Source organism: Agelaius tricolor, unplaced genomic scaffold (assembly GCF_023055355.1).
Source record: "Agelaius tricolor isolate 1412-34295 unplaced genomic scaffold, bAgeTri1.0.p SCAF_8, whole genome shotgun sequence".
Lineage (NCBI taxonomy): Eukaryota > Metazoa > Chordata > Aves > Passeriformes > Icteridae > Agelaius > Agelaius tricolor.
The window spans coordinates 32,397,252-32,410,912 of record NW_027269268.1 but is presented as its reverse complement, the minus strand read 5'-3'; the positions used below and the strand labels follow the sequence as shown (position 1 = coordinate 32,410,912).

The window sequence follows — 13,661 nt, the reverse complement described above, 5'->3', positions numbered from 1 at the left end:
TCACTCAATACTGTCCTCCTTATCCAAGCATTCCAGATTTTAATACTCTTTAACCTTTCACTTCTTATCTGTAATGTAACTGTAACACAATTCTAATTTTTTCACTTAGCCAAAAAGTCAGGTTGTTTCGAATTTGCATGGATTTTGCTCAAAAAGGTAATCTACATTATGAAAAAGGGAAAAAAAAAATAAACCGCAAAACGTCAAACACAAAAACCCCACCCTCAACCTAAACAATATGAGAATGAGAAATTGTGGTTTATGCTTCACTTTCAGCCCAGGATTTATTTGTCCTTCGCATTGGTTTCTTAACTTTAGGTCTTAAAACTGGTAATGGGATTAATTATTTTCCATGCTGTTGCTGCTGATTTTAGGTGATCATCTTTCTGGTGTCTCCCTTTTTAAAATTTGAATCTTAGTTTAAGATAGGCAGGTTTGTGTAACTTCTAAAGTCTTTGCTTTTTGGCAGGCCTCTGTTTGCTTCCAGGTATTAAGGGGACAGCGTTTTCTTCACTAATGAAGAAAGACAGTTCAATCCTAGGAAGGCCAGAATTCTTGTAGTAGCAATCAAATACCATCTAACACAAAGGCCAACTTGGAATGAGAGCTGTAAAAAAGGAATTAAGCCCTATTTCAATTTTGCACATTACTCCAAATGAATGAAATGTAACCAGTATATTAAGAGGAGTGTATTGGTTAATGTGTAGTGTTTATTACTTTAATTCCAAAAGTACAAGAGCACATATCATGCACCTAATTTGCATTCTTAGGATGCTACAGAACTTTTATATGTAAGTGCAGTATCAGTCATGCATGAAAATCAGGCTTACAGCTGGGACCATTGACTTGATTGCACACTCCTTAATGTTTTTGGGATTAGGTCCTGCAATATTTCCCAGGAAATAGGACAGTCTGGTAAACTGAGTTGCAGTTGAAAACTAGGAATCTTTGTTAACAGTCCTTTGTCCAGCCAATACAGCTGTATATGGGAATGAGAGCTTAGGGAAAGAAAACAGGGAGAAAGCTTCTGGATGTCAGCTGGGGTATTACTGTGGAATGCCTCCAAATAGAGAGCAAGCACCAAGGTCCCCCTGCTCAGACATACCACCAATCACTTCACCTTATTTCTCCAAGATTGTAATTTTGTCACCGGACTGTTTTCTCTGCAGCAATAACATAGAGTTAAATCATGAGTCTTGATTCTTATCTATTTCTACAGTGGTTAATTAGCAATAGAACCTCTTATGAAGCGTATGCAGAAAAAGATGATAATACTAACCTACCCAGTTTCTTCCTGGCTTGGTATTATGTTCAAAGCATTAAATCATTTGTAGCATTGTTTAGGACTTTTACTTCCATTGTTTATAGGAGAAGTCCTTAACCTTGGCTGAGTTCTTTTGCATCTCTATCTCTGACATTCAGCTCAGTTACAGACCTGATGAAAGATTAGCAGCAAATCAGGGCAGATTTCAATCTAAATACAAAGAATTTTGACTATTCTCTGCTTGCTAGACAAGCCAGCCATTGAAGGAGGTTTACTGAGAACTGTTTAATTTGTAATCTTTACTGTTTATTCTTGAGTAAAAATTATCCATCTTGTACATGGGCAGAGGCAGAGTTAAGAGGGAGAGAAGACAGTAAAGAGTATAAACTTTTTTTTTTTTACTTTGAAAATCTATTTCCCACCTAGCATTCAATAATATGAATTAAAAAAAAAATCTGTAATCTACCTGCCTGCAAATTTAGGCACCTTTTAAAAGATATACTCTATAGACTGTAAAGTACAGATTGTTCACAATATTTTCTGCACATATTCATAGAAACTGCTGAAAAGAAATTTAACTAATTCCATCTGGAGATGCTGAGAGGAAAAAGAGGGGAAAGAAACCTAACAAACTACATCCCGTGTTTTTCTGTTCAATTTTTGCCATCAGCCTGTGGATTGTTTACGGCTGCCTTCTCTCTTGGAAGACTGTATCATCTTCAAGGGTGACTGAAATAGTCAAACCAAGAGAGAACCATGGGGCAATAAGAAAAATTCCATGGCTAAAGATCAGGTTGCAGTTTACTCAATTCATGAAAGAAAGTGCTATGAGCAGTGTTTGATATCCACATTCCCAAAACAGATATGGTTCCCAGACTTGTCTCTACAGAGTGACCAGAGGGCATCCTCAGTCAACAGAGAATACGATCCCTGCTCATATCAAGAGCTTTTCCAAGCAGCTGCTCCTGCACTTTCTGGCCCCAGCCAGATTATAATCAGTATAAGTCAATAACTTTCTAAGCAGGATATGGTTTCTGTAGAAGGTTAGTATTTTTCATTTACATGCATCCAGATGTATTGGATATTATTGCTCAGTAATGCTCCATTAAGAAGGAACATAGTTCCTTTCAAAAGTTCTGCACTGGAAATACAGACTACTTTTTTCTGTTGAAGTGATAATTGTTATAGTCACACAATTAAATGTATTCTTTCAAAATTGTTTTCTGTTCTTTGCCTCCCAATAGCCTGCATGGCTTGAGATGAAACAGAATTAGTTAAAGCATAGCATGTTATGCCTGCCAAGTTAGTACTCTGTGTGTGTAATGTAAATTGGTATGTTGTTCGTCTGTGAATATTCTAGATTCTGCCATTATGTATAGGAGATTTTATCTGCTTATCTAAAAATATATTTCACCCAAAAAATGTATGATGTTCATCAGTTGCATCTGATTTTTCTAATGTTATTTCTGTTTCACAGTGAAGAGGCAGCAGGGTTCTATTCCAGCTTTGTACTATGCTATAAATAGAATGGACTGTTGATGAAGTTCACAGTTTTGTTTAGTTTTTATTATGACCTCCAAAAATCAGATCTTTAAACGTGCTGAGATTCAGTTGTTTGATGTGTCTCTTAAGGATTGCTTGTGAGTTGGAAGGGGGGCATAACGGGCCATGGTTATACACAAGGTAGAATATGGACTCTTGAGCAACTATGTGTTACACCCCTATCCAACTATTTGGACCTTAAACTGCAAATCTTTATTACATTTCAAATCATTTCATTTCAGCCACAGCGCCCTGTGCTTTCTCATGAAAATATACACGGTGGGGGGGAACCGTAAGTATAATTCTTGTCTACTAAACCAAAACCTAACGTTTAAGTAACAGCCAGCACATCATCAGATAATTTTTTAACTTGCCAAGTACAATTATGAAGAGATTTCACAGATTTATTGATAACTGCATGATGTAGGAAGATAGCCAAGAATGTCCCAGAGGGCAAAGCCTTATTTGTTTAATTTTACATTCAGTGCAGCCAGACATGGCAACTTAACAGCTCTCCGTTTTCTGTACTTACAGAAGAGATTTTGACTTTTTTTATTCTCTCCATTTTTACATCTCAGGAAAATGACAGTTACAGATTCAACATTGATTCAACTGATCTGCTTCACTGACTTGATACAATTATTCAGAAACAGTTCAGGATGTGAATAGAGAGAAAAAAAAGTAACTTGATAATGTTGATCACAGGAACACAGGCTCACACTTTTTGGTGTGATTTACAAGTGCAATTCAAATATGAGATACAAGAAAAGCTTTTCTGAAAACTGGAGAAGAACCTAGAACTCAAGTCTTATTTGAAGTGCTTGGGATATTTCAGTACTGACAGTTAAAATGCAAGATTGTCTTGAGATTTCCACCCCCCCCCCCCCCCCCCCAGCCTTGCACTCAGGTCCTACTTCAGTGATCACTGAAACCAGTAGCCATTCTTCCTTTAGCATCAGAGCACTTCAGTATATGCCCTATTAGATAATTTTTCATTAAATGTACCTAATATATTCTAATATTGTCTAAAAATATTTTTAAGTTTTCCTTAGTCATTTAAAGATTAAAAAGAGGGGCAAAAAGTTACCAGATAGATATACCACAAATACATAATAAGATTGGGATATTCAATCTCACTAAAACCACAACTTCCTGTTGCTATAGTTGAGCATACTGAAGCACCTAACTCAGTTTTGAAAGCAATAATTTTCTAATTCATTTTGTTCGACATATCATAAGTAGTTCATGACTAAATTTTTTGGCTCCTAAAATTAAAAATATAAATATATTCATTTTATATTTAAATTTATATATAAATTCTCTTGAATATGTTTTCTGTCAGTATTGTAAATGCCAGTAGAGTTTTCATACTTATAAAAGTCTTAGATTAGCATAGAGAGAATGAAATTACTACAAAGGAGTTTTTTAGATGGATTATCTAGAAATTACTAAGATTCAATTTTTAAAGTACAAAGAGAGCTCATGGTAAGTTCTTGTTACTGTACTTGAGTAAGTAATTGGCTTGAATCCTATTCATGACACATTGCATCTGCAAAGCTTTTCCCTTTGGAAGCTGCATTTAATTATTTTTTGGAATATCACCATAGCTCTGCTTTCCTGGAATGATGATAAGCATAACAGAAAACATTATTGCCACTTAGCTCTTTGCACAGATTGTTCTTACTACTGCTATACAAATTACCAAAGGTAATTGCTTAAACAACTAGTCTCTTTCCATTTTGTTAATTAAAATACAAAAAGATACTTTTGGGGCTTGGAAGATGACTGCCAGTGACAAGGAATTAAGGTGGTTTTCTTTTTTTTTCTTGGAACATTTTCTTCTTTTCTAATCTCTGAACCAGCAATGTGAAAAATAAGTGTAGTTTATTTAAGATAAACATCCTGAAACTAAACCTAGCACCAGTCTGTATATAGGATTTTCAAATTGGCCTTTCAGGAGCAGGAATTTTTTACTGAAGTAAACATCTTATTTAAGCCATGAAAACTCAGCCAGAATGATAAAAACATCAATGAGCAACCTATCTTGTTAGTACTGGGGAAAGTGTAATGATGGTAATAAGGTTTAAAATTCAGTGAACTGTTCTAAGAGAAAAGAATGGATACAATTATGTTTTGCTTCAGTAATCTGAAATTAAAACTATATCCTTTTCCCAATTTCTGCAGTTTTGCCCTGCTTCATTTAGACAGTCAGTCATATCTAAGGCACGGTTGCTTAGGAAAAAAGGCCAATTCTGACCATATAGGATTCAAAGGCTTTTACAACAATCTTCCTGTGGACTGTCAGCCCAAGAACCTTCAGTTCCCCCTACTGAGAGTTTATTTTTTCAATTCAAAAAACTTTAATTAAAAGCTGGCAAGGAATGAAATACAATGTATTTAGTAATTGCACACCTCTTGCCATTTATCCACTTATATCCTGCAATCTGCAGCCCTGGCCAGGTGTAGAAGCATAGCTCAGGGCTTGAATATTGTTTGAGTTTCCATCCCTATGTCCTCTGATTTGATCCAGGCCTCTCCCTCACTCTCACAGATGGCTTATCTGTGTAGCCACTGAAGAGCCCAGGGAGCTCCCCCAGCCCCAGTGACAGCGTGTGAGAGCTGCTGTGCTGGGTACCCTCACTTGTGCTGCTACTGCCTTCTCTGGAGCTTAAAGGCAGAACCACAGTGCTGACCATGGCTAGCGCATCTAGACTCTCCTTTAAATGTCCTCTGTTAGGTTACTGAACTATAAAATAACACTAAAATGTTTTTTAAAAAATGCTTTTGAAACAAGTGGTTGAGGAGCCATCAGACTTGCCTTTAAACCCAGTCTTCAATGTCTCATGAGTTGCCTTTCTAATGAAGATTTTATTTACTATAAGTTCCTAACCCTCAAGTCCACTAGGCAAAAAGAATTCCTTTTCCCCTCTATTTGCAAGAAGTGTTTCTTCTTAATGTTTGAACCAGCTCCATTACTTGAGCAAAAGTGCAAGGAACTCTTACTTCTTTTTAAAATGACTCATTTGTCCTATTTAAGGTTTCAGGCTCTATATAACTATACCCCTAGGAACGAAGATGAATTGGAGCTCAGAGAGGGAGATGTCATTGATGTGATGGAAAAATGTGATGATGGATGGTTTGTGGGTATGTTTTGATTTGGTTGCTCTTCTTTTTTTTCCCCCTGACCTGTGCTGCCCTCTTCATGTAGTGTCTTTTAAACAACTTGATTTTTGGCATTTAGTGTAATAAATCTGAACCTGGCTTTATCAGGAGAAATCCCAACCAAAATCCACTGAAATTAGCAGGTGATTTTGCACTTTTCTCTTTTAAAATTGATAGATGCCAAATTGACACACAGCTCCTGATTGTTGTACAGCATTGTTGCCATTTGTGACACAGAATGGACAATGTATTACTTCTCTCTTTATAAAGGCCAGATACCTTAAAACCTTCTCATGGGAATACATCCACAGCACTGACCACTTGTGAAACCCAAGTATTACTGATCAAATGATGATTTCATGACCAGGCCTAGATATGGTGACCTAATCATTTCATAAACCCTCATGCACACAGCAGCTAACTTAATCAACAGACAAGTTCTTAATACTTAAAAAATTCACATTATTTTCATAGACTTTATGTTGATGAAATTAAATTATTTCTATGTACCAAGAATTTTAGCACAGCTTTTAATCAGGCCTAACAATTTAGTCAATTATGCTTCTTCATTTGCATTTTGCTTCCCGTGTTACACTTTGTTAAACCTCACAAATAATATATAGTATAAGGAACTCTAGATCATTCTGCTTGTGCAATATTAAACACAAAAAATTTTAAGGCCATGCTTACATAGTGATTTTCTGTTGTTATTCCCATCTTTCATCTATTGCTTCTAATTTCAGGAACTTCAAGAAGAACCAAATTCTTTGGTACTTTCCCTGGAAACTATGTCAAGAGGCTGTGAAATTTTTTTTTTCTACTTATTTATGCTGCATCTCTGCAACACATCTGCATAAAGCTGCTAGAAAACATGCTACGCTGGCCTTCTGTTTTCTCGCTTGCAGTCTCAAATAGAGGCCATCTAGTTCACCCTCATCCCATCCCACCCGCCAAACCGTCCCAGCAGTATTACAGCAACGACCACAGTGTGAATAACTAAGCTTTTCTGAGACAAGAGGAAGCATTTCAACATTTAAATACTCCCTGGTTTAAAGTATTTCCGTGTGAAACACAATAGGAAAAAGCCTGATGACAGGTACATAAATGAGTTGCCATGGGGGGGTAGGGGGGAAGGGGGAAAAAAAATTATTCTTATTTTGAACATTTGTGGTACTACCATGAAGTCTGGTGGGATTTTTTCAGCATGCATGTAATACAGAGGAAAGTTGCTGTTTACTATTTTTTAAAAATTTGATTTTACACATTCTTATTAGCTTGGTAGCATTTGTTGCTTCCACATTGCTGTGTCACGGGTTTGCCTATTGTACTGGTTTACAATGTATGACAAACTATAATATAGACTTTTTGCCTGCACTTGTATGCTGTAACAAATGCACAGTGATTGTAAAATCTCAAGCAAGCAAAGTGAAAAATGGAAGAACTGCAAGTGTTCTGAACGGGTGCAATGGTATTGGCTAAATCTTTTATCTTTTTTTCCCTAATGAAAAACTGTAGTGAACCTGTAGTGTTTTCTGTTAAAAAGTAAGAAGTGCAAAAGGCACAAAGACTGGGGAAAGAGGATTTAAGGAAGAGCAAGACAGTGCTGTAAGCATAGACAATAATAACCTGCTATTGATGTCTGATATTAAATGGTTGTAATCAAAATGTTGTAATAGTAAGCAACATGAAGTGTAAGAGGTAGTGTTTTTACTTATCAGGAAATTAAAGAAGCAGGAAGGTAAACAGTGTTAGTGCAAAGGGTTGTTGGATTTTGGTTTTTTTCTTTCCTAACATAGCCACCTGAAAAATATTCACAAGCATCATGTACTGATTTATTTCACTATATATGTGTATGTATGTTAATGAAACCCAAGTTACACATTCTTTTTAGGAATTTAGACAGAAAAAAGAAGTCACAAGTATTAAAACAAATATATTTTAGAGGTGTTGGGTTTTGTTTTTTTGTCTGAATGAACAAGTGTTTGAAAACATACATTTTCCATAAGCAAAGGTAAGCATAAATAGCAAATGAAATTAAGGCACAGGATGATAATGACTATGGCTTTATGAAAATAAAAATTTGGATTTGGTTTCTTTGGCACCTTATAGATGGCAAAAGCTTCTGCTGCATTTTTCATGGATAAAGGATCAAAATTATCAAAATGTATGTAGTCTCTGTAGCATTTTGTACATAATTTTGCTTTTTTGTACAGAGCCATTTGGTTGTTGATTTTTAAAAAATTAAGTTTCTTATTTGCCCTCTTCACATACAGAACATTTCAATGCATTTTTTTCTTTTCTTTCTCTGTTTACCATAAGCACATCTGGATAGTGCAATTCTGTAAGATAGCCTTTTATGCAAAATTTTATTAATTAAAATATGGTTTACCAGCCAAATCTAAATGTACATATGTCTTTATTACTGAGAAAGGTCATTAAGGCAAAGGTAAAGAAACATCTTTGTGCAGCATACCTTTATTATTGCAGATTTCATGGCAAAAGCTTTATATTCAAAGGCTTTCAATTTTAAACTAGATCTGCATGCAGCTTTGCTGTGAGATTAATACTATCTTTGATGCCATTTATGATTGAGGACTTAAATATCTGTTGCCTGTGATATTTAAAAAGTACTGTTTCTACTCTGTATCTGATTTTAGAAAAATGCAGGTTTTTCATACCTGAGTTTCAGGTAACTGACTTTGAATTCCTACAAGCAAAAGGTCTCTGTGGTTTTGTTTTTTTTTTCTTGAATAGACTTCTAATAAATTTTGCTTGGAGTACAAAACTGTTTCCCCCATCATTTCTCCAAATACAAGTAGCTTATCACTTAAGTATTGCAAAGTGCTTAACTCTTCAAGCTTATATGCAAATATTAGTACACCTTGTACTTACACACACCCCCCACACCCCCCATCAAGCCTACACCAGTTATATATATGTGCCACTAGCATTGCCCACACAGCTCTCACTTGGTCCACTTCTGTGTCATGCCTGAAACACCTGAATGCAAAAGCAACATTATGGACTTTCTGCATAGAAAGTCCATAATTTGAGATGATTTTTCTCTTGCCAGAACCACCCTTCACAGAGAAACACAATGTATAAACCCTTTATACATGCCAGAAGTTCTTACATCCTAATCCTTCAACAAAAGCAAAACGAGAACTCCCATGGTAAATGACAGCATAGGAACGAGAATTGAAGAAAACACTGGTTTTGGGAAACATTTTACACTTGGGACATCTCTGCCTGGCAACAACTGTCCAAAAAAACTTGCAGCAAGAAGCAAAGCAGGTTCTAGGTTTGGGGTGGGGGCTTGTGTTTGGATTTTTTGTTGAATTTTTTTTCACTGCCTGGTCACACAGATACTGCTGGAGCCTCAGAGTAGCTCTTTAGTCCTTCTTCACCATGCCACACTGGCCATTCCTGCCAGACTGCTTCTTCCCAAATGCTGTGCATGGTTTACTTCTACCACTAAAGAATCCAGTAGAGCAGCAACCTGCCTTTGGACAGGAATAATCCATTTCCTCAAGTCTGATGTATGCTGTTTTGTCTTCACAACTGCTGGGCTGGAAAATGCAAACCCACCAAAATCTCTAAATAAATAATAAATATGTAGCTGAAAGTGATAGCTGTCTACAGGGCGGCTAAGACCAAGGACTGCTGTTAAACTCCAGCAGAAACTCCTTCATCAGTATAATTGTCAGTTCTGGGAGTGCTTTCAGTCAGGACAAGGCCTGATTTAGTCTGTATGACTGAAGTGACCATTCCCTTCCTCTGCTAATTTAGCTTAAACCCACCCCATGCATCTCTTCTCACAGCCCAATAACCAAATTCTAGCATATGCAGTGCAACATGGTTTGGTTTGCCCTTTCTGTTTGCTGGGTGACCCAGCATGGCATTTAGGGCATCACTGAAGTCCTGCTTTATGCCAGGTACTTGCGAGAACTGTCAGAAACAGGCAGTGCTGTGCTTTAATAGTCTTCTATAAAAACTAGCCTAGTAACATCAGCTGGTTAGTATAGTCTCATTAATATAAAGAAATTCTGGATTGTTAAGGGTCTGAGTGGTTAAGGGATGAAATAGAATCCTCTGCTAATTGCAAAGTGAATGAAAACAGGGAAAATATTTGCCGTTTTAATGAGAATAGCAAGCCATTGACACTTCAGGAGAAGATTGTAGTTCTTAATGTTTTCATCAAAAAGTAGATAAATATTTAAGTATGTCCAGGTAAACCAAACATACTCAATCTGCTAAGTCTGCTGAAATCCCAACTATACTATTGAAGGAAAAAAAAAGGGATTTTTTGAGTTTCCTTGGATAGGCCCCTATAAAACCAAGAAGGCCACCCCATCACCACTTTTTTGGTGTTTCATCCAAAAAAAGCCAGAGCAAGAGAGGTCTGGGCAATTAGAAGCCAGCCAGTTTAATATCTAGGAAAAGATGAGAACAGATCAATTAAAAGCTTCAGATATTCACTGATTTTTCTGGAAAATTATGTATCAAACCAAATTCTTTTTCTCTTGTCAGCATATGTAGCATGCTTCTTGATTTCTGTTAGGATTTGCTTTAATGCTATGAGTTGGCAGCTGGATTTGCAGACTAAGAAAAGTCAGTGCCAGTGCAATAAAATGAAGTCCGTTGCAGAGTTGCACATTACAGACAAACAGGTAATATAACCACAGCATCCCAAAAAACCAGTTGATCTCAGTCCCTACCCTACAGAGAGTATTTGCTGCTGAGGAAAGGCTTCCTAAAACAAGACAGCCCATAACACATCAACAAGCCAGGGAGACTAATGCATGAGCAGTTCAGGGTAGTGATCTATATCCCAAACTAAGCAAAGGGTCACCCTAGCAGGTCTCACATTCTGTCACCCGTGCCAAAGCAAAGCACGCTGTCATTCTGCCATGCCTGGTATTTACTAGTTGCCTTTTAAATGCTGATATACAGAACCCGGACAGGAACACGAGGTGCTTCCTGTGCATTTGAAAAAGCAGTGCATGAGCCCATGGGAAGCTGGAAACATGAAGTCAGTAGCCCTACAAAGACCTTAGGTCATTGCTAAGTATAGTCTCTTACAGCATTAATAGTTACAGGGTGAAACCCTGCCTTTGCTCCAGTTAATAGCAAGCTCCTTTGAAGTCAAGAAATCTCACAGTATTGGTAATAATTTCTGTGTTAGCATGAAAATAAATTGCATAAGAAAGAATCACTAGAACAACTGAACATCCAGTTTGGGTTGGTTTTATTATATTGAAAAGTGTGAGTGCACACAGAGACCAGAATCCACTTCTTTAACCATTCACACAGAGCAGAGCAGAGAGTTCCCTTTTTTTGTACTTAACTGACAAGTTAGCTTAAAAAAAAATTCTTTTATCCATTGTTACAACCAGCAAATACCAATCAGACCAACACCTAAATCCATCCATTTTACACAGCAGGGAACTGCCAGACCAACACAAAGGAAATCAGTACCTTATCCATACACAGTAAATAGGGATGCTGAATTTAACAAGACTTTCTTCTGCAAGAAGAAAGTCTATCAATAATCAATCAACATCATGCCATTTATCTGACTGGATGCAAAAATTGCCATTTTACTGTTATCCACCCTGTAATGGCCAGATAGTTAAGTTCCCAAGTCCTAGCTAAAGATTGCCCAATAGAATCTATTGTTCTCATCCATATAGTGAAGTCACATTCCTTTGAAAATTAAAACTATTTTCACACATATCTATGCAGAATATGACAGAAATCCACAATGAATTCCTGCTTGCACTTCCCTAAGTCAGAAACTAATTAGGCCAAAGAAAGTGATACTGGTGGCTGCTAGGCTTTCATTTATGGGTTTTATGTCACCTCTGAAACATTAAAAAAAAAAAACAAAAGCTTCTAGTTATTATGTGGTGATGAAACCAGGGAAGAACCTGAACAATCCTGCAGGTGCAACTTCTAGTGCAAATGTGATGCAAATAGTTACACTGTGCAGCTGCACCCGGGACTCCCAGCTCCTGTTTCATTTGCATCAATGAGAATCCCATATATAATGTATTAAGAAAGATGACTTTTGATATTTAGATTTTCTTTCCTCAGGAGTCACAAAAGAGCAAAGTTTTGTGGTAACCAATTGTTTTATACCACAAAAAAGCAGAAAGCATTCTTACTAAAATAGCTTTAATGCCTATAACAACTATCCCATACCAATTTTTTGAGCTACCTTTAAATCATGATGTCACATCTAATTACAAATCAGGAGCACAGAGGGTTCCACTAGATCAGAATGGCATTACATCACAAGTGACACGAGGGCAGGGAGGGGGGGAAGTGTTGACTGACAACACAAAATGCGTTGCTATCTTCAGTACAGACACTCACATCTCAACAATTCATGTTTCTTGCTGCCAACACAAATAACAAACTTGGAAGCCATTATTTCATCACCCCCATAAACAAATAGCAAAGTAATCCTCCTACATTTTCCATCCATCAGATAAACCAGTAAACCACTTTAAAAACATCCCAAGAATAATGTAATTATTTATTTCTATCAGTGAAGAATTACCAGAGAGTTACAAGCAGTGGCTCTTGATAGTTCCCTCCAAAAGGAGGGGTTTCACTTCTCTCTCACAAGCCAACGTTTCCCTTTGCAAGAGAGGGCCCAGTATTCACCTATGTCCACTTTGGGGTCCAAACTTTAGCTCCAACCAACTGGAAGAGAAATTTGCTATTTTAATATCTTAAAGGATCTGGTCCTTTAAGATTGTTTTGGCCATCTTACATTAATATAAAATGGAGTTATGTTATCTCAAGACTTTCTACAAGTGCCACTTAAGGACCAAAGAAATAAACTGCTCAATAAAATAATCAAGCCTTCAGTCCTTTGCACTGTGATTCTTTTCCTCACTCCTGAGTTAAGCATATAAGTGAAACCAGCACTTCAGATGGGGAACACTGAGAAGCCTGAACATGTCGTTCTAAGTGGGTCATTGCACCGCTTCTGTCACTGTGATTTGCTAGATAAACCCCAAGCATGCAATGACCCAACTCATGCTTCCCTGGGTTAGTGCTCTGAACTGTAATGTGAAACATGTACAAATACCAGCTGGCTTAATACTCACCAGAGGCTTTTCTTACACTACCACAGATTCATCTGTTAAAGATAGGGGGTTTTTTCACAAGTAACTGGAAATATTTGAACAGGTGAGAATGAGCCCTTCCCTCCTTACACCATAAAAGAGGACAAATGAATGTGCCCAGGATGTCTGGGGTAGTAGAGAGCAATATTTATATGCCATGGAAGAGTTCAAGGAACTATTTATAGATTCATTTCAACTGCTCCTGCAGCCAGCTCTGAGGTACAAGACATAAAGCAGCACATGAGACAATCTGAAGCACAAAGTATGAAAGTCATGTGCCATCAAAACCACAGGGAAACACCAAGGACGCACAAGAAGCCCCTCTGCTAGTCACCAATGCATACTCGCATTCTGAAACAGGCATGCTGCTACGTAGGGGTGCAAAACATTTGTACCTACCATTTCAGTCAAAATGAGTTTTAAAGGAGAGTGTTGGAAGAAAGAAATTGTCCCAAACCTATATCAGCATCACATAACTTCTGACCATTGCAGCTTTAATTACAAAACTTCTGCAGTTTGAGTTGTTACAGAAAATTGACTTTTCAGTTGCACAC

At 37.1% G+C, this 13,661-nt stretch overlaps 1 protein-coding gene across 23 annotated transcripts in view; it reads left to right on the top strand.

Moving 5' to 3' along the window:
* Positions 1–8,753, top strand: part of SORBS2 (sorbin and SH3 domain containing 2) — a 145,230-nt gene extending 136,477 nt beyond the window's left edge. For 21 of the 23 annotated variants that reach the window (XM_071432228.1, XM_071432238.1, XM_071432236.1 and 18 more), the window contains 3 exons: positions 3,049–3,098; positions 5,844–5,950; positions 6,712–8,753. In XM_071432228.1, coding sequence (XP_071288329.1) covers positions 3,049–3,098; positions 5,844–5,950; positions 6,712–6,773 — 219 coding nt within the window. In that variant the 3' untranslated portion in view covers positions 6,774–8,753. The remainder of the gene's footprint in view (positions 1–3,048; positions 3,099–5,843; positions 5,951–6,711) is intronic. The other 2 variants (XM_071432227.1, XM_071432223.1) reach the window with 1 other exon arrangement.
* Positions 8,754–13,661: the final 4,908 nt, after the last annotated feature.